The 19,028-nt window shown below is 40.7% G+C and overlaps 1 protein-coding gene across 8 annotated transcripts in view; it reads right to left on the reverse strand.

Moving 5' to 3' along the window:
* Positions 1–4,441: 4,441 nt before the first annotated feature.
* The window catches only part of LOC131935566 (E3 ubiquitin-protein ligase UBR2), a 74,826-nt gene continuing 60,239 nt past the window's right edge, over positions 4,442–19,028 (reverse strand). For 4 of the 8 annotated variants that reach the window (XM_059292037.1, XM_059292040.1, XM_059292039.1 and 1 more), the window contains 11 exons: positions 17,300–17,360; positions 14,575–14,662; positions 12,452–12,604; positions 10,971–11,207; positions 10,438–10,516; positions 10,169–10,302; positions 9,776–9,884; positions 8,895–9,032; positions 8,277–8,447; positions 6,845–6,946; positions 4,442–5,546 (listed from right to left, as the gene is read on the reverse strand). In XM_059292037.1, coding sequence (XP_059148020.1) covers positions 5,402–5,546; positions 6,845–6,946; positions 8,277–8,447; positions 8,895–9,032; positions 9,776–9,884; positions 10,169–10,302; positions 10,438–10,516; positions 10,971–11,207; positions 12,452–12,604; positions 14,575–14,662; positions 17,300–17,360 — 1,417 coding nt within the window. In that variant the 3' untranslated portion in view covers positions 4,442–5,401. The remainder of the gene's footprint in view (positions 5,547–6,844; positions 6,947–8,276; positions 8,448–8,894; positions 9,033–9,775; positions 9,885–10,168; positions 10,303–10,437; positions 10,517–10,970; positions 11,208–12,451; positions 12,605–14,574; positions 14,663–17,299; positions 17,361–19,028) is intronic. The other 4 variants (XM_059292041.1, XM_059292038.1, XR_009385951.1 and 1 more) reach the window with 3 other exon arrangements.

Raw genomic sequence — 19,028 nt, forward strand, 5'->3', positions numbered from 1 at the left:
GTTTTTGAACGCAGCCATTACGTGGTCGTGATGGCGCAGCTATTGATGACGCGTGTGGTGTGGTTGGCTAGACATGCCTACTAATTCGGTCCAAATTTTAATTAATTCATAAAAAATCAATTAGGCATCCAATTAAGTCAAATTTAGTTTCAGATTGCATTGTCTTCATGTCTTGACCCACGTGCCAACTGTGAATCGTGTCGGTCAAGTAGAACTGTCCGAATTTTCACTCCTGCGTTTCCGTCTAGACTGACGACAGACTGTCGACAGACAGAGGAAGTGAGTTAAAAAAATTCATAAAAAATTCATAAAAAACGTTTTAATAACAAGCTTTTATGTAATGATGCACTAAAAAGTAGAAAATAAATTATAGACTACTATTTAAATAACTATAAAGAAAAGCGTGGGTCACTTTAGTATCTATTGGATACCTTTACTAATGTTAAGGAAGACACCCACGCTTTTCTTTATAGTTATTTAAATAGTAGTCTATAATTTATTTTCTACTTTTTAGTGCATCATTACATAAAAGCTTGTTATTAAAACGTTTTTTATGAATTTTTTTTTCAGTACTTTACATGTTTTACCTACAATAGAGTTACATGACTAAAAACCATTGCGCGCCTACTGAATATCACGTTCAGTAGGCGCGCAATGGTTTTTGAACGCAGCCATTACGTGGTCGTGATGGTGCAGCTATTGATGACGCGTGTGGTGTGGTTGGCTAGACATGCCTACTAATTCGGTCCAAATTTTAATTAATTCATAAAAAATCAATTAGGCATCCAATTAAGTCAAATTTAGTTTCAGATTGCATTGTCTTCATGTCTTGACCCACGTGCCAACTGTGAATCGTGTCGGTCAAGTAGAACTGTCCGAATTTTCACTCCTGCGTTTCCGTCTAGACTGACGACAGACTGTCGACAGAGGAAGTGAGTTAAATAAAAGCATGTAAAAACGTTTTAATAACAAGCTTTTATGTAATGATGCACTAAAAAGTAGAAAATAAATTATAGACTACTATTTAAATAACTATAAAGAAAAGCGTGGGTCACTTTAGTATCTATTGGATACCTTTACTACTGTTAAGGAAGACACCCACGCTTTTCTTTATAGTTATTTAAATAGTAGTCTATAATTTATTTTCTACTTTTTAGTGCATCATTACATAAAAGCTTGTTATTAAAACGTTTTTTATGAATTTTTTTTCAGTACTTTACATATTTTATTTACAATAGAGTTACATGACTAAAAACCATTGCGCGCCTACTGAACATCACGTTCAGTAGGCGCGCAATGGTTTTTGAACGCAGCCATTACGTGATGGCGCAGCTATTGAAGGTGATGACGCGTGTGGTGTGGTTGGCTAGACATGCCTACTAATTCGGTCCAAATTTTTATTAATTCATAAAAAATTAATTAGGCATCCAATTAAGTCAAATTTAGTTTCAGATTGCATTGTCTTCATGTCTTGACCCACGTGCCAACTGTGAATCGTATCGGTCAAGTAGAACTGTCCGAATTTTCACTCCTGCGTTTCCGTCAAGACAGACAGAGGAAGTGAGTTAAATAAAAGCTTGTAATAAAAGCTTGTAAAAATGCCACAGTTATCTAGAGCAGGAGAAACAGAATCAAAATTTAGTGGAGTAATGTAATGTAATCTAATAAAGACGTGATGCCTACAAGTAATGCAGCAGTTGCTGCTACATTAAAACCTATTGGCTTGATAACTGCTTTGGGGGAACAGTTTTTAAAACGACAACTCCACATCTTTGTATGTCTTGTTTCCCCTAACCTTGATCTTGTGGAGCATCAAGAGTAAGTGATATGTTTTGGGAACTGTAGTTGGCGGGGGGGGGGGGGGGGGGGGGCTTGGCCTTCTTTCCTATCCTTGTAAGGAAAGTTCTGGATAGGCCACCATAAATGTCTCCAGCTATGGAATAAATAATTGATTTAGTGATTAATAAAATATAATTAGATTTACTACTAGCCTATTGTGTAGGCCTACTATTTGTCCTATGACTGTAGCTGGAAACATGAAAAAGCCTGAAAACACCTTTTTGTTTAAAGTAATTTATACTTGATAGTATATTTTGAACATTAATTCTATTGAATGAAATATTCGTTGTTTGTGCCACACTGGTTGAGATATCCAATGATGAAGATGCCATACTGTGGTTCTCAACATCATATAGGACAACTTAACTGTCCTCCAGTGTTACTATATGCATATAAAAAATATAAATAATGAGAAAAACTACTAGTACTACTTACACTTACAACTAATATAACATTTAAAACTAAGTCACAACATGTACAATCTTACTAAATTGCACCACCATCTAAAAATTGATCTGGTACATTTTATTAAGGAGACTGGCGCAGACCATTTCACATTATTCAGCAGGGGAATCAGAATCAAAGTGCACAACAGAAAATTAATCACATTAGTCCTTAAAATTTAGTGTCTTTTGTTTTAAATAAATTGATAAAAATGTATAGTTATTATAATTATAAGTTTCTTTTGTGTTTCAATAATATTTTATAAGTATTTAACCTTCGTTCCCTGTAAATAATTGAGTTCGTCCACATAGTAACCAGGATTGTCTGGTGGTCATTTTGAATTTGTCGATTCATAATTTTGACGCGATAGTCCAGATAAACTGTAGTAATACGACCCTATCATTAATCCCATTCGATAGATTTTAAAGAATTAGTAAACACTAGCATCTAATAGTTAAGTGCATCCATATTTTAAGTCCCTAGAATGTCCTGAATTAAATAGCTTCACGTTTAAACACACCATGTGTACAAGCGTAGTTCACACGCTAAAACAGTGGACTAGTAGCGTTCAAATTTACATTAATAACGTGTGCTAATTAAACCAAACTGACTCAAACTTAAAATTCATTTATTAAAATGGAAATGAAACTTTAAAAATGATACTTACAACTTGTTTGAAGGCTCTAGCAAGGGTAAAATCCGTTTAGCATCATCGGTCGTCAACCTTTAAAACCGTTCTGCGAGCAACTCACTCGGGGCTGAAAGTTGACTCGAGGGTTATATGCTTATTGAGGGTACGGCTTCGCGACCGTAAATCGGAAAGACTTGAATTTACAACACAAAGTAGTTATAAAAGTGAACTTTACATCGGTGTAAAGATTGAAACAGAATTAGTTTGTTTTCGTGTATATATCGTCATTTAAAGTTTAAAAACTGATTTTTTTGAAATAAGCAAGTTATTTTTTCAATTTATACATCAAACGATAGACTAGAATTCGCTCTTTAAAATGACATTAAGATTATGCTTCTACGATGCTTCGTCGCGAAGCCGCAGCCAAATGAAACACTGTGGGGTCGATCGGTACACGCAAAATGGTGAAATTTGTTGACGAAACTGATACTTTTCAAACAAATATAAAACATATTCAAACATGTGTTACAGAAATAAAAATACCAGATTACGACAGATAAAGACTTAAACTTTATTGACATATAATTTTTATTCTTATAGGACAACTAGAAGTAGTGAAATTTTATTTTTGAAAACAGCAAAAACTGACCCTAAAACGCACTTTTTCGCCAGTTTGGACTACCTAATTTAAATGTTTGGAACAGTCCATCCATTGCACTCAATGATGGAACAGTTCATCCATTGCACTCAATGATGGAACAGTTCATCCATTGCACTCAATGAATTCTATGACCACTAAACCAACCAGAAGAATCACACCGTGGTTCAAATCTAACTCAGGAACTGGCCAGCCGCATATGGTATTTCCCACCATTTTAGTCACGTGATGTTAGTCGCATACTGGCGGCCTACACCAGCTCATGTCGGGTCATCTTGACCAAGTTTGAAGGACAATGAGATCATCTTGTCCGGGACACTAGTGAAAAATCTCCAAAATCATGAAAGTTTGGCTTGCAATGGGAATCATCTGGAGGTCCTTGAAATATCAAATACATCGTGTGAAGTGCTGCCAATACTGCTATGTAAACGTGATTGTTTAGTTTGTAGTAGACCTGCTTGTAAAGGCTGGGCATATTGTTATTGAAAAATAACATTACCGTATGTAATTATCACTTAGATGTTTTCTTTTTTTCTTTGTTACTGTAATTAATTTTTTCCCCAGAATATTGCACGGCAACGAAAAATGTGTAACTTTAATTTGGTGGTCAGTTTTCTTCCTCTGTATGAAGCTTATTTAAGTAACCATGTGATGGCCCTAATTGTGTGGCTGGTTGAGGCCATCCAGTGATGGCCCTAATTGTGTGGCTGATTTAGGCCATCCAGTGATGGCCCTAATTATGTGGCCATCCAGTGATGGCCCTATGGCCCAAATTGTGTGGCTGGTTGAGGCCATCCAGTGATGGACCAAATGGATACAATTTTTGGGACGAGAACACAACATAGACAAGAAAAAAGTTCAAACAACTAATTGTGTCCCCATTTGTTCTGTCTCTCTGCCAGTTTTATTCCATATGTGCATAGTAAGTTAACACAAACCTAGGGGGACTGGGGGGTGAACATAGAAATGTGGTGTAAAATTTGCTAGAGAGCTCCATTTGTTGACCAAGGGATCTGCCAAACTTGTGGGAAAGAGAAAGCAATGCTATAGAAGGAGCAGAAGGTTACATAGAGATGGGAAGGCTGCTGTCCTCACATAGACACATTGCCTTGTTGGGTCTGATCAATACAATTTCTCATCAGTGACAGGTGTACATGTGTTTGTACACACCTGACACTGACAGGTGTACATGTGTCTGACACTGACAGGCTGTACACATCTGACACTGACAGGCTGTACACATCTGGCACTGACAGGCGTACATGTGTCTGACACTGACAGGCTGTACACACCTGACACTGACAGGCTGTACACACCTGACACTGACAGGCTGAACACACCTGGCACTGACAGGCTGAACACACCTGGCACTGACAGACTGTACACACCTGGCACTGGCTGGCGGTAACCTTTATATATATATAATTAAATTGCCCATTTTCTACTATATACTGAGTAGGTAAATAACAAATAAACTGGGCTAAAAAAATGCAATAATCCACTTTAAAGAGAGTAGGAAATATGCACAATTCTACTTAGGGTAAAAAAAATTGCAACATTCCTCTGTACACAAAGTTTTTTCTGGAAACTTCCACTGCATAATCTCAATATCAGAGAAGGTTAGTCTAATCCAACTTGTATCCACTGGTCACACCCACACACAACTGACACCCATCCACACCTCTCATATCCGATGTATCACCAGGACAATCCAGCTGGCCAACAGGTGGTGACACTAGCACAACCTGTTGGCTAACTGCCAGTGGTGACATGGCTGGCCAACAGGTGGTGACACTGCCACAACCTGTTGCCTGTCACCAGTGGTGACTCTACAAGTTGTGCCACTCAATCATAAACGTGCTGGCAGACTCCCCATTGAGGCTACGAGAGATAGTTTGTGGAATACTGTGTTGGTACCAGATCTTCTGAATATTCTGGAAGTTTTCTAAACTCAGAGTCAGTGGGTTACCTCTCCTAGAAAAGCAAAGAATGGATTGTATTTAATCGTCTCATTTCAGCTTCATGGAACAATGAAATCAGCTAATTAATTAGACAACAAAATCAGCTAATTAATTAAACAATGATATCAGCCTATTCATTAAGCAATAAAATAATCTAATTAGACAGTGTTCTACATAGGTTGGGTGTGTCTGAAATCCCTCATGGTTCAACTTATGACTTAGTACATTTGGTATCCACCAATGCAACAGCACTAAAGCACCTTATTGCTTTCTATAGCCCAAACCTGACTAGCATGAATGTCTCTACGTTCCTTAAATTCTGTTTGTCTTGTATTGTCAAGCTATAGGCTACCTGCTAGGACAAAGCTCTGGGACAATCAGCCTATTCATCCACACAAGACAATAACTCTTAGCTGTAGTTGATGTTTCATCATAATGTCCACCTGCCCACCATAAAAGTTGATCTGTTTCACCATACATGCCCACCTACCCACCTTAAAAGTTGATCTGTTTCACCATACATGTCCACCTGCCCACCTTAAAAGTTGATCTGTTTCACCATACATGTCCACCTACCCACCTTAAAAGTTGATCTGTTTCACCATACATGCCCACCTACCCACCTTAAAAGTTGATCAGTTTCACCATACATGCCCACCTACCCACCTTAATAGTTGATCTGTTTCACCATACATGCCCACCTACCCACCTTAATAGTTGATCTGTTTCACCATACATGTCCACCTACCCACCTTAAAAGTTGATCTGTTTCACTATACATGCCCACCTACCCACCTTAAAAGTTGATCTGTTTCACCATACATGCCCACCTACCCACCTTAAAAGTTGATCTGTTTCACCATACATGCCCACCTACCCACCTTAAAAGTTGATCAGTTTCACCATACATGCCCACCTACCCACCTTAATAGTTGATCTGTTTCACCATACATGCCCACCTACCCACCTTAAAAGTTGATCTGTTTCACCATACATGCCCACCTACCCACCTTAATAGTTGATCTGTTTCACTATACATGCCCACCTACCCACCTTAAAAGTTGATCTGTTTCACCATACATGCCCACCTACCCACCTTAAAAGTTGATCTGTTTCACCATACATGCCCACCTACCCACCTTAATAGTTGATCTGTTTCACCATACATGTCCACCTACCCACCTTAAAAGTTGATCTGTTTCACCATACATGTCCACCTACCCACCTTAAAAGTTGATCTGTTTCACCATACATGCCCACCTACCCACCTTAATAGTTGATCTGTTTCACCATACATGTCCACCTACCCACCTTAAAAGTTGATCTGTTTCACCATACATGTCCAAATACGGTGCCGGCAGGAAACAGCCTCGGATTTTGTTGGACAACAAGAGGATCTGGCACTCCCGCACCCTGGTCAAACAGCAGGTTAATGTCAGTTTCATGTCACAAATGTCAGTCAGTCAGGTGTCATGGTCAGTCAGTCAAGTGTCATGGTCAGTCAGGTGTCATGGTCAGGCAATCATGTGTCATGGTCAGTCAGTCAAGTGTCATGGTCAGTCAGTCATGTGTCATGGTCAGTCAGTCATGTGTCATGGTCAGTCAGTCATGTGTCATGGTCAGTCAGTCAAGTGTCATGGTCAGTCAGTCAAGTGTCATGGTCAGTCAGTCATGTGTCATGGTCAGTCAGTCATGTGTCATGGTCAGTCAGCACAATAACATAAACATCAATATTCAGTCAGTGGTCAGCTGCAACAGCTAGTGACAAAATGGACACATTAACCCTGTCAAAAGGGCATGCAACAAAAATTCCTACAATTAATATTGGTCTTATCAATATTTCTCCCATAAAAAAGAAGGCTTCAGTTGCCAACTAAATAGTGCCATTGGTTTTGCATCATTTATTTATTAGGCTTGGGTAGATTTAAGTTATCACTTTGTAAATTGACTCTTTACTGTTGGGAGATCATTTTGCCAGAATCTCTTTTGTCAGGAGCCATACTGTTGTGGGCTAGGGTAGCCAATAAGGAAATGTGGTGGTGGGTCTATAAGTTAGGAGCCAATTTACCTTAGAACAGTGTCAAGATTGTCATGGATTACCTTAGAACAGTGTCAAGATTGTCATGGATTACCTTAGAACAGTGTCAAGATTGTCATGGATTACCTTAGAACAGTGTCAAGATTGTCATGGATTACCTTAGAACAGTGTCAAGATTGTCATAGATTACCTTAGAACAGTGTCAAGATTGTCATAGATTACCTTAGAACAGTGTCAATATTGTCATAGATTACCTTAGAACAGTGTCCAGATTGTCATAGATCACCTTAGAACAGTGTCAAGATTGTCATAGATTACCTTAGAACAGTGTCCAGATTGTCATAGATTACCTTAGATTAACAGTGTCAAGATTGTCATAGATTACCTTAGAACGGTGTCAAGATTGTCATGGATTACCTTAGAACAGTGTCAAGATTGTCATGGATTACCTTAGAACAGTGTCAAGATTGTCATGGATTACCTTAGAACAGTGTCAAGATTGTCATAGATTACCTTAGAACAGTGTGAAGATTGTCATAGGTTACCTTAGAACAGTGTCAAGATTGTCATAGATTACCTTAGAACAGTGTCCAGATTGTCATAGATTACCTTAGAACAGTGTCCAGATTGTCATAGATTACCTTAGAACAGTGTCAAGATTGTCATAGATTACCTTAGAACAGTGTCCAGATTGTCATGGATTACCTTAGAAAGATGCCGCTGTTGGCCCCACAGTAAAATGCGTGTTCTGTGGCAGCGCCCACCTGAGTGCCCTCCAGCTCTGACTGACAACAATAACTCTGTGAGCACAGCATGGTCCCACACACCAGGCACCGTGTTGGAGCACGACTGTCATCCCCATCAGACTTGGGGCAGCTGGGGATATACAAACATGGGCTAGTTCACTCTGTCACAGCCAGCTGACAGCCAGCTACGCTATCTGACATCTGACAGCCATCTACACTATCTGACAGCCATCTACGCTATCTGACATCTGACAGCCATCTACGCTATCTGACAGCCATCTACGCTATCTGACATCTGACAGCCAGCTGACAGCCATCTACGCTATCTGACAGCCATCTACGCTATCTGACATCTGACAGCCATCTACACTATCTGACATCTGACAGCCATCTACGCTATCTGACAGCCATCTACGCTATCTGACATCTGACAGCCATCTACGCTATCTGACATCTGACAGCCATCTACACTATCTGACATCTGACAGCCATCTACGCTATCTGACAGCCATCTACGCTATCTGACATCTGACAGCCATCTACGCTATCTGACAGCGTGGCTGCCATGAGAACTCACGTAAAAGTGGAAGCCTGGTTGATGAGCAGACTGTAATCATGTGGCAGCTCTATCAGCTGGTTCAGCTTCAAGGGATAGTGGACAATGGCTTGGCTGCTTGCTGACAACCTCTCTCTCACACTACGACTGCAACACCAGCTGAGGAAGAGATCAATCTTTGCTTTTGGTTGGGAGGGGCATCTGGAGGGGTGGGGGGGATCTTATCCCTGACCCAAGCCTAAGGGGGGCATCTTATTCCTGACCCAAGCCTGGGGGGGGAGGGGGCATCTTATCCCTGACCCAAGCCTGGGGATGATAACAGAAAAGTGTCCTGAATCTACTCTCATGGTGTTCCCCTGTGTTGGGTACAAAGTCATTCTATATCAAATGGTTTACCTTTGAATTAACTGACTGGTGGTACAATGTCTATCAAATAGTTTACCTTTGAATTAACTGACTGGTGGTACAATGTATATCAAATAGTTTACCTTTGAATTAACTGACTGGTGGTACAATGTCTATCAAATGGTTTACCTTTGAATTAACTGACTGGTGGTACAATGTATATCAAATAGTTTACCTTTGAATTAACTGACTGGTGGTACAATGTATATCAAATGGTTTACCTTTGAATTAACTGACTGGTGGTACAATGTATATCAAATGGTTTACCTTTGAATTAACTGACTGGTGGTACAATGTCTATCAAATGGTTTACCTTTGAATTAACTGACTGGTGGTACAATGTCTATCAAATGGTTTACCTTTGAATTAACTGACTGGTGGTACAATGTCTATCAAATGGTTTACCTTTGAATTAACTGACTTGTGGTACAATGTCTATCAAATGGTTTACCTTTGAATTAACTGACTGGTGGTACAATGTCTATCAAATAGTTTACCTTTGAATTAACTGACTTGTGGTACTTCCTTGTTTTGTGAAAAGATCAGGCAGATGGGCTGGCAGAGCCAGGTAATGACACAGGTGAGAGAACTCATTGGGAGATTTACCTACAACAAATCATTGTAGGTATAAACAATAATCTAGCTGTATTTGGCTGTGTCAAGTTAGCTAATCTTCTTTTAAATAGTTATTAGTAAATTATGAAGCTATTTAACTTTAAACGTAATGAATTAGATAACTTTTCCAGTATAATGTTTCTTGTTGTATGTTTTTAACAAGTGAGGATATTTTAAAATATTTTCAAAATAATATGAAAACAAAATTGTCCTGGTTGAAAAAGGAAATAAAAGAGTTAATCTGCCCAGATGGTGAAGGGTTAAGGCCTACTTACTGCCTAAGCCAGGAGGAGCAGCAACACCAGTGAGATGATGATACAAGATGGCGCTGCACCTTAGGAAGGGCAGGGCTGCCACCCTCAGGTGCTGCAGCAGTGCAGTAGAATTGGGGACAGCTGAGTCTACCACACTGTTACATCAGGGGGGGGGGGGGGGGGGGGAGGAGAAAAATGGCAATATATAAACACATTCAAATACAGGGGAAGAAAAAAAATTATAACAGACTTAAACTGAAATAAAACTAAAAAAAAAAAAAGAAACTTACTTTGCATGATGCCGCAAGGTTTTATAAATATCTAACAACTCCAGGCTTTCTGTTGTGGAGTTGTGCTCATCCCTTTCTTCTGGCAAAAATTGTAGTCAGCAGGTTTAACATGTAGGTTGTACAGGTTTAACATGTCGGTTGTACAGGTTTAAAATGTAGGTTGTACAGGTTTAAAATGTAGGTTGTACAGGTTTAACATAGGTTGCACAGGTTTAACATGTAGGTTGTACAGGTTTAAAATGTAGGTTGTACAGGTTTAACATAGGTTGCACAGGTTTAACATGTAGTTTGTACAGGTTTAACATGTAGGTTGTACAGGTTTAACAAAACATGTATGTTGTACAGGCTTAACATGTAGGTTGTACAGGTTTAACATTTAGGTTGTACAGGTTTAACATTTAGGTTGTACAGGTTTAATATAAAGGTTAGACAGATTTTATGTGTAGGTCAGACAGGTCGGTTGGACTAGTTTTGGCAGGTAGGTTGGACAAGGTTAACATACAGGTTGGATGTGCAATATGCATACAACCCACCTTCAATAGGAGCGTCATATGTGAGCAATATGTGTACGAGGTGGGCAGTAAAGACCAGCTGCAGTGCGTGCTGGTCATTGAGGCCTCCTGTTGGCAAGGATGAGATGTGAGATCTCTGCTGCTCAGCATGCAGGGCTGGCAAGGTCATGGTCAATATGACCAGGTAGTGAAACATGTCCAGGTCCAGCAAACACACTGTTGTCTTGTTCCGCTTCTCTGCTTCAGCAGGGATCAGAGCTGGAGAAATATTAACCCTTTCAGCTCCACCAGACATTAACCCTTTCAGCATCACCAGACATTAACCCTTTCAGTACCACCAGACATTAACATTTTGGTGTGTACGAGGTCAGCAGGTTACACATAGCACATTTAATGTAAGGTGTACAACTTTAGCAACTCAGGTGTGTACTAGGTCAACTGGTTCATCAGAACACATCTAATGTTCCATATCTTTAACAACACACACTTCTCAAATACAGAAACCAATGGTTTAAAATGTACACAAGAATCACTGACACCCCCCCCCCTATATCAGTCATACTGAGTTGACTTCTGACAGATGTATTTATGAGTGTGAAGCCAAGCTGAAGGTTAAGAGAGGAATTTATGGCAGGGAGCATGAGGCTGACTGGTTGGATGGTTTAGGGTTGTCTACCTTTCTTTTTATGGCAGCCTTATCTGTGTTCTAGACCAGGATTGGGGAGCTTGTTTATCTACATTCTTATGACAGCAATAAATTAAACTGAGTTGCTGTCATTCTAAAGGACAGTACCCTTATGCCTTGCTTACATACAACAGTGAAACACACATGTACCCTTACACCTTGCTTACATACAAGTGACACACACATATAAGTACCCTTACACATTGCTTACATACAAGTGACACACATAAGTACACTTACACCATGCTTACATACAACAGTGACACACACATAAGTACCCTTACACCATGCTTACTTAGTAGACTGACACACATACATAAGTACCCTTACACATTGCTTACATACAACAGTAACACACATAAGTACCCTCACACTTTTCTTACATACAACAGTGACACACACATAAGTACCCTCACACTTTTCTTACATACAACAGTGACACATACATAAGTACCCTTACACCTTGCTTACAAAGTATAGTGACACACATAAGTAACCTAACACCTGGCTAACAAAGTATAGTGACACACCTCTAAGTACCCTTACACCTTGCTTACATACAACAGTGACACACACATAAGTACCCTTACACCTTGCTTACAAAGTATAGTGACACACATAAGTAACCTAACACCTGGCTAACAAAGTATAGTGACACACCTCTAAGTACCCTTACACCTTGCTTACAAAGTATAGTGACACACACATAAGTACCCTTACACCTTGCTTACAAAGTATAGTGACACACATAAGTAACCTAACACCTTGCTAACAAAGTATAGTGACACACCTATAAGTACCCTTACACCCTGCCTACCTGACAACAATCTGATACAGTGCTGTTTGATGGTGTCAGGATTCATGACTTGACTAGTGACAGCTGCAAAACGTACGAGTGCACCCAGCAGGGCAGACTGTCTTTCTGTTGTTGATTCAAAAACTGCCAGGTTCTCTCTCTCTAGCTCTTGTTCTGTAATACATCATCAGGCTCAATCTTCTACACACATCATCAGGCTCAATCTTCTACACACATCATCAGGCTCAATCTTCTACACACATCATCAGGCTCAATCTTCTACACACATCATCAGGCTCAATCTTCTACACACATCATCAGGCTCAATCTTCTACACACATCATCAGGCTCAATCTTCTACACACATCATCAGGCTCAATCTTCTACACACATCATCAGGCTCAATCTTCTACACACATCATCAGGCTCAATCTTCTACACAAATCATCAGGCTCAATCTTCTACACACATTATCAGGCTCAATCTTCTACACACATCATCAGGCTCAATCTTCTACACACATTATCAGGCTCAATCTTCTACTCACATCATCAGGCTCAATCTTCTACACACATCATCAGGCTCAATCTTCTACACACATCATCAGGCTCAATCTTCTACACACATCATCAGGCTCTACACACATCATCAGGCTCAATCTTCTACACACATCATCAGGCTCTATCTTCTACACACATCATCAGGCTCAATCTTCTACACACATCATCAGGCTCAATCTTCTACACACATCATCAGGCTCAATCTTCTACACACATCATCAGGCTCAATCTTCTACACACATCATCAGGCTCAATCTTCTACACACATCATCAGGCTCAATCTTCTACACACATCATCAGGCTCAATCTTCTACACACATCATCAGGCTCAATCTTCTACACACATCATCAGGCTCAATCTTCTACACACATCATCAGGCTCAATCTTCTACACAAATCATCAGGCTCAATCTTCTACACACATTATCAGGCTCAATCTTCTACACACATCATCAGGCTCAATCTTCTACACACATTATCAGGCTCAATCTTCTACTCACATCATCAGGCTCAATCTTCTACACACATCATCAGGCTCAATCTTCTACACACATCATCAGGCTCAATCTTCTACACACATCATCAGGCTCTACACACATCATCAGGCTCAATCTTCTACACACATCATCAGGCTCTATCTTCTACACACATCATCAGGCTCAATCTTCTACACACATCATCAGGCTCAATCTTCTACACACATCATCAGGCTCAATCTTCTACACACATCATCAGGCTCAATCTTCTACACACATCATCAGGCTCAATCTTCTACACACATCATCAGGCTCAATCTTCTACACACATCATCAGGCTCAATCTTCTACACACATCATCAGGCTCAATCTTCTACACACATCAAACACAGCCCAACAAGCTAGCCCCACTCACCAGTTGCTAAAGCCCCACTCACCAGTTGCTAAAGTCCCACTCACCAGTTGCTATAGCCCCACTCACCAGTTGCTAAAGTCCCACTCACCTGTGCTAAAGCCCCACTCACCTGTGCTAAAGCCCCACTCACCTGTGCTAAAGCCCCACTCACCTGTGTTAAAGCCCCACTCACCTGTGCTAAAGCCCCACTCACCTGTGCTAAAGCCCCACTCACCTGTTGCTAAAGCCCCACCCACCTGTTGCTAAAGTCCTACTCACCTGTTGCTAAAGCCCCACTCACCTGTTGCTAAAGCCCCACTCACCTGTTGCTAAAGCCCCACTCACCTGTTGCTAAAGCCCCACTCACCTGTTGCTAAAGCCCCACTCACCTGTTGCTAAAGCCCCACTCACCTGTTGCTAAAGCCCCACTCACCTGTTGCTAAAGCCCCACTCACCTGTGCTAAAGCCCCACTCACCTGTTGCTAAAGCCCCACTCACCTGTGCTAAAGCCCCATTCACCAGTGTTAAAGCCCCACTCACCTGTGCTAAAGCCCCACTCACCTGTTGCTAAAGTCCCACTCACCTGTTGCTAAAGCCCCACCCACCTGTTGCTAAAGCCCCACCCACCTGTTGCTAAAGCCCCACTCACCTGTTGCTAAAGCCCCACTCACCTGTTGCTAAAGCCCCACTCACCTGTGCTAAAGCCCCACTCACCTGTGGCTAGGATAGTAAAGGCACAAGTATTCCAGGCCATTACTGGAACTCTGGGGTTTTCATCATCAGGGTCAACACCGAGGCCAAACTGGAGAGGAAAGGTGGGAGAGGGGGGACATTTGGTAAACACATGGGTGCCGTCATCTATTGTTTTGTCAAGTAACATGTTTCTAGGATGTAACCTTTGACCTCCACCACACTTGATCCCCTGTATATATCTTATGATCTAAGGTGTTGTCTGTGCCTGCTCTATGTCTTCTTGTGGTGAAAACTATGAATGAAACTAGTCACTTACCATCTAGATCATGGCTTTCCATGAATGAAACTACTCACTGACTACCTAGATCATGGCTTTCCATGAATGAAACTACTCACTGACCACCTAGGTCATGGCTTTCCATGAATGAAACTACTCACTGACTACCTAGATCATGGCTTTCCATGAATGAAACTACTCACTGACCACCTAGGTCATGGCTTTCCATGAATGAAACTACTCACTGACCACCTAGATCATGGCTTTCCATGAATGAAACTACTCACTGACCACCTAGGTCATGGCTTTCCATGAATGAAACTACTCACTGACCACCTAGATCATGGCTTTCCATGAATGAAACTACTCACTGACCACCTAGATCATGGCTTTCCATGAATGAAACCAGTCACTGACCACCTAGATCATGGCTTTCCATGAATGAAACTACTCACTGACCACCTAGATCATGGCTTTCCATGAATGAAACCAGTCACTGACCACCTAGATCATGGCTTTCCATGAATGAAACTACTCACTGACCATCTAGGTCATGGCTTTCCATGAATGAAACTACTCACTGACCATCTAGATCATGGCTTTCCATGAATGAAACTAGCCACTGACCACCTAGATCATGGCTTTCCATGAATGAAACTACTCACTGACCATCTAGATCATGGCTTTCCATGAATGAAACCAGTCACTGACCACCTAGGTCATGGCTTTCCATGAATGAAACTACTCACTGACCACCTAGATCATGGCTTTCCATGAATGAAACTACTCACTGACCACCTAGATCATGGCTTTCCATGAATGAAACCAGTCACTGACCACCTAGATCATGGCTTTCCATGAATGAAACCAGTCACTGACCACCTAGGTCATGGCTTTCCATGAATGAAACCAGTCACTGACCACCTAGATCATGGCTTTCCATGAATGAAACCAGTCACTGACCACCTAGATCATGGCTTTCCATGAATGAAACCAGTCACTGACCACCTAGATCATGGCTTTCCATGAATGAAACTACTCACTGACCATCTAGATCATGGCTTTCCATGAATGAAACCAGTCACTGACCACCTAGATCATGGCTTTCCATGAATGAAACTACTCACTGACCACCTAGGTCATGGCTTTCCATGAATGAAACTACTCACTTACCATCTAGATCATGGCTTTCCATGAATGAAACCAGTCACTGACCATCTAGATCATGGCTTTCCATGAATGAAACCTGTCACTGACCACCTAGATCATGGCTTTCCATGAATGAAACTACTCACTGACCATCTAGATCATGGCTTTCCATGAATGAAACCAGTCACTGACCACCTAGATCATGGCTTTCCATGAATGAAACTACTCACTGACCATCTAGATCATGGCTTTCCATGAATGAAACCAGTCACTGACCACCTAGGTCATGGCTTTCCATGAATGAAACTACTCACTGACCACCTAGGTCATGGCTTTCCATGAATGAAACCAGTCACTGACCACCTAGATCATGGCTTTCCATGAATGAAACTACTCACTGACCATCTAGATCATGGCTTTCCATGAATGAAACTACTCACTGACCACCTAGGTCATGGCTTTCCATGAATGAAACCAGTCACTGACCATCTAGATCATGGCTTTCCATGAATGAAACTACTCACTGACCACCTAGGTCATGGCTTTCCATGAATGAAACCAGTCACTGACCACCTAGATCATGGCTTTCCATGAATGAAACCAGTCACTGACCATCTAGATCATGGCTTTCCATGAATGAAACCAGTCACTGACCACCTAGATCATAGGTTTAGAATCCACTAAATTTTGACTTCTTTTGTCACCATGAAACTTATGGTCAACAACAGAGACTGGATTTAACAGGAAGCTTTCAACAAGAGTGCACAGTACACGTTCTTATAGCAGATTATGGGGAAGATGAAATTCAGTAGTTTCTATGACCTCTGTAAATGAAGGGATAGTGTGGTCAACACCATGCCCAGCCACTTTTAATTCCCCTAACATGGGTGTCCTCATGTTAGTCCTACAGATTCAAGTTTGGGATTTGAACTCAAGACTTTACCATCCAATCACACTGCCCCATTCTGTTGGTCAAGGGTTCTGATCACCAGGTTCTTTTCTAGACAGCTGTAGCTTGAAAACCTGCTACTCACAGAGTAAACATCTCTGACTAACTTAAAACATGCTACTCACAGAGTAAACATCTCTGACTAACTTAAAAACCTGCTACTCACAGAGTAAATATCTCTGACTAGCTTAAAAACCTGCTACTCACAGAGTAAATATCTCTGACTAGCTTAAAAACCTGCTACTCACAGAGTAAATATCTCTGACTAGCTTAAAAACCTGCTACTCACAGAGTAAACATCTCTGACTAGCTTAAAAACCTGCTACTCACAGAGTAAATATCTCTGACTAGCTTAAAAACCTGCTACTCACAGAGTAAACATCTCTGGCAAACTTCTTGATCATCTCTCTCATTCCTTCTGAGAAACATCCACTGAAAATAAAAACAAAGTACCACACAGTTATCTTTCTTCCTTGTACTCCATGCCCACACAGATACTCAGGACAACTCACAGATTTTTGGATCAAAATGTTCTGTACTTTAGAACGGTTCCCAGAAAGAAGCGCAACGGAAAAAAGCGCACACGGAAAAAAGCGCAAAAAGAAACAAGTTAATTAAAAAGTCTAGTGACATTTAAGCGCAATTTCCTTATGTTATATAAAAATAGCTCTGTCGTAGCGTAAATCAAGAGCAGGGTTAGTAAAACCATTGGTTAGTTATTAAAACGTTTTTTATTAATTTTTTTTTCCAGTATTTTACATGTTTTATTTACAATAGAGTTACATGACTAAAAACCATTGCGCGCCTAGCTACCAAACGTGATGTCGCAGCCATTGAACGTGATGGCGCAGCTATTGAACGTGATGACGCGTGTGGTGTGGTTGGATAAAAATGCCTACTAATGCGGTTCAAATTTTAATTAATTCAAAAAATTTTTTGTGACCGAACGAAAGGATATTTTTGAAAACTTTCTTCGGCAATATTGTTCCAAATTATGGCAGGAATCGATTGGTACATGTTTCAAGTCGCTAAGTGGTCTGGTTGCCGAGATATGGGCCAAAAACTGCATTTTTTCGAGTTTTTTTGGCTTTTCCGGGCAATCCATGAAAGAAACCCGGAATTTTTATGGCCTTTGTTCATCCTCGTAACTTGCTTAACATAATTGCTTTTGGAACTAGTCCTCGATATTGCTTCGTTGAGGAGGAGATATGACTTAAAGCTGCGGACACACATCCATCCATCCATCCATTCATTCATTCATACATCCAGAAATGACGGGTTAATAAACGCAATTCTCCAGAATGGAAATTACGCTAAAAAGCACACACAGGAAAAAGCGCAAACGGAAAAAAAGCACAAACAGAAAAAAGCGCTCACAGAAAATAGCGCAAACGGTAAAAAGCACAAACAGAAAAAAGCGCACACAGAAAAAAGCGAAAATGGAAAAAGGCGCACACAGAAAAAAGCGCAAACAGAAAAATGCGCAACCAGAAAAAACAATGAAAAATGTGCAAAAGAGAAATTTAGCACTAATACCTATATCGACTAGATGACACATTTATACATGACTCTTAGGGCTGCTGTGAGAGTGTCGTGTTTGATCACGTGATCTACTACCATTTAAAGCGTACCACTACCATGTGCATTCCCCTCACCACGATACAGGCGATAATCGCTTTACACAATGCCTATTATTTTCTTGGTCCATATTTATTCAACTACTATTCTCTTATAAATAAACATAAAACTATCCTTGATATCGATATTACACGAAGTATCTCTCACATTCTCCCTAGTCCGAACTACCTAGCTTGCATACCATAACAACCCATTCCTATGGCAAAACTTCACTCTCTTTCATACGCGTCATCAAACATGCATTCGTCATATTTCTCGCAACAACATTCATTCGCACCAAAATACCTGATAAAACACACATCATAACAATGATTTATTTACTATTATTTCATTAAGACGCACCTACCTACCTACCTCCCTCCCTGCCTGCCTGCCTACCTACCTACCTACCTGCCTACCTACCTGCCTGCTGCCTGCATGCCTACCCACCTACCTAATTACCTCATATATATATATATATAT

The sequence above is a fragment of the Physella acuta genome, unplaced genomic scaffold (genome assembly GCF_028476545.2).
Source record: "Physella acuta isolate Inbredline_101_S28 unplaced genomic scaffold, ASM2847654v3 ptg000148l, whole genome shotgun sequence".
Lineage (NCBI taxonomy): Eukaryota > Metazoa > Mollusca > Gastropoda > Physidae > Physella > Physella acuta.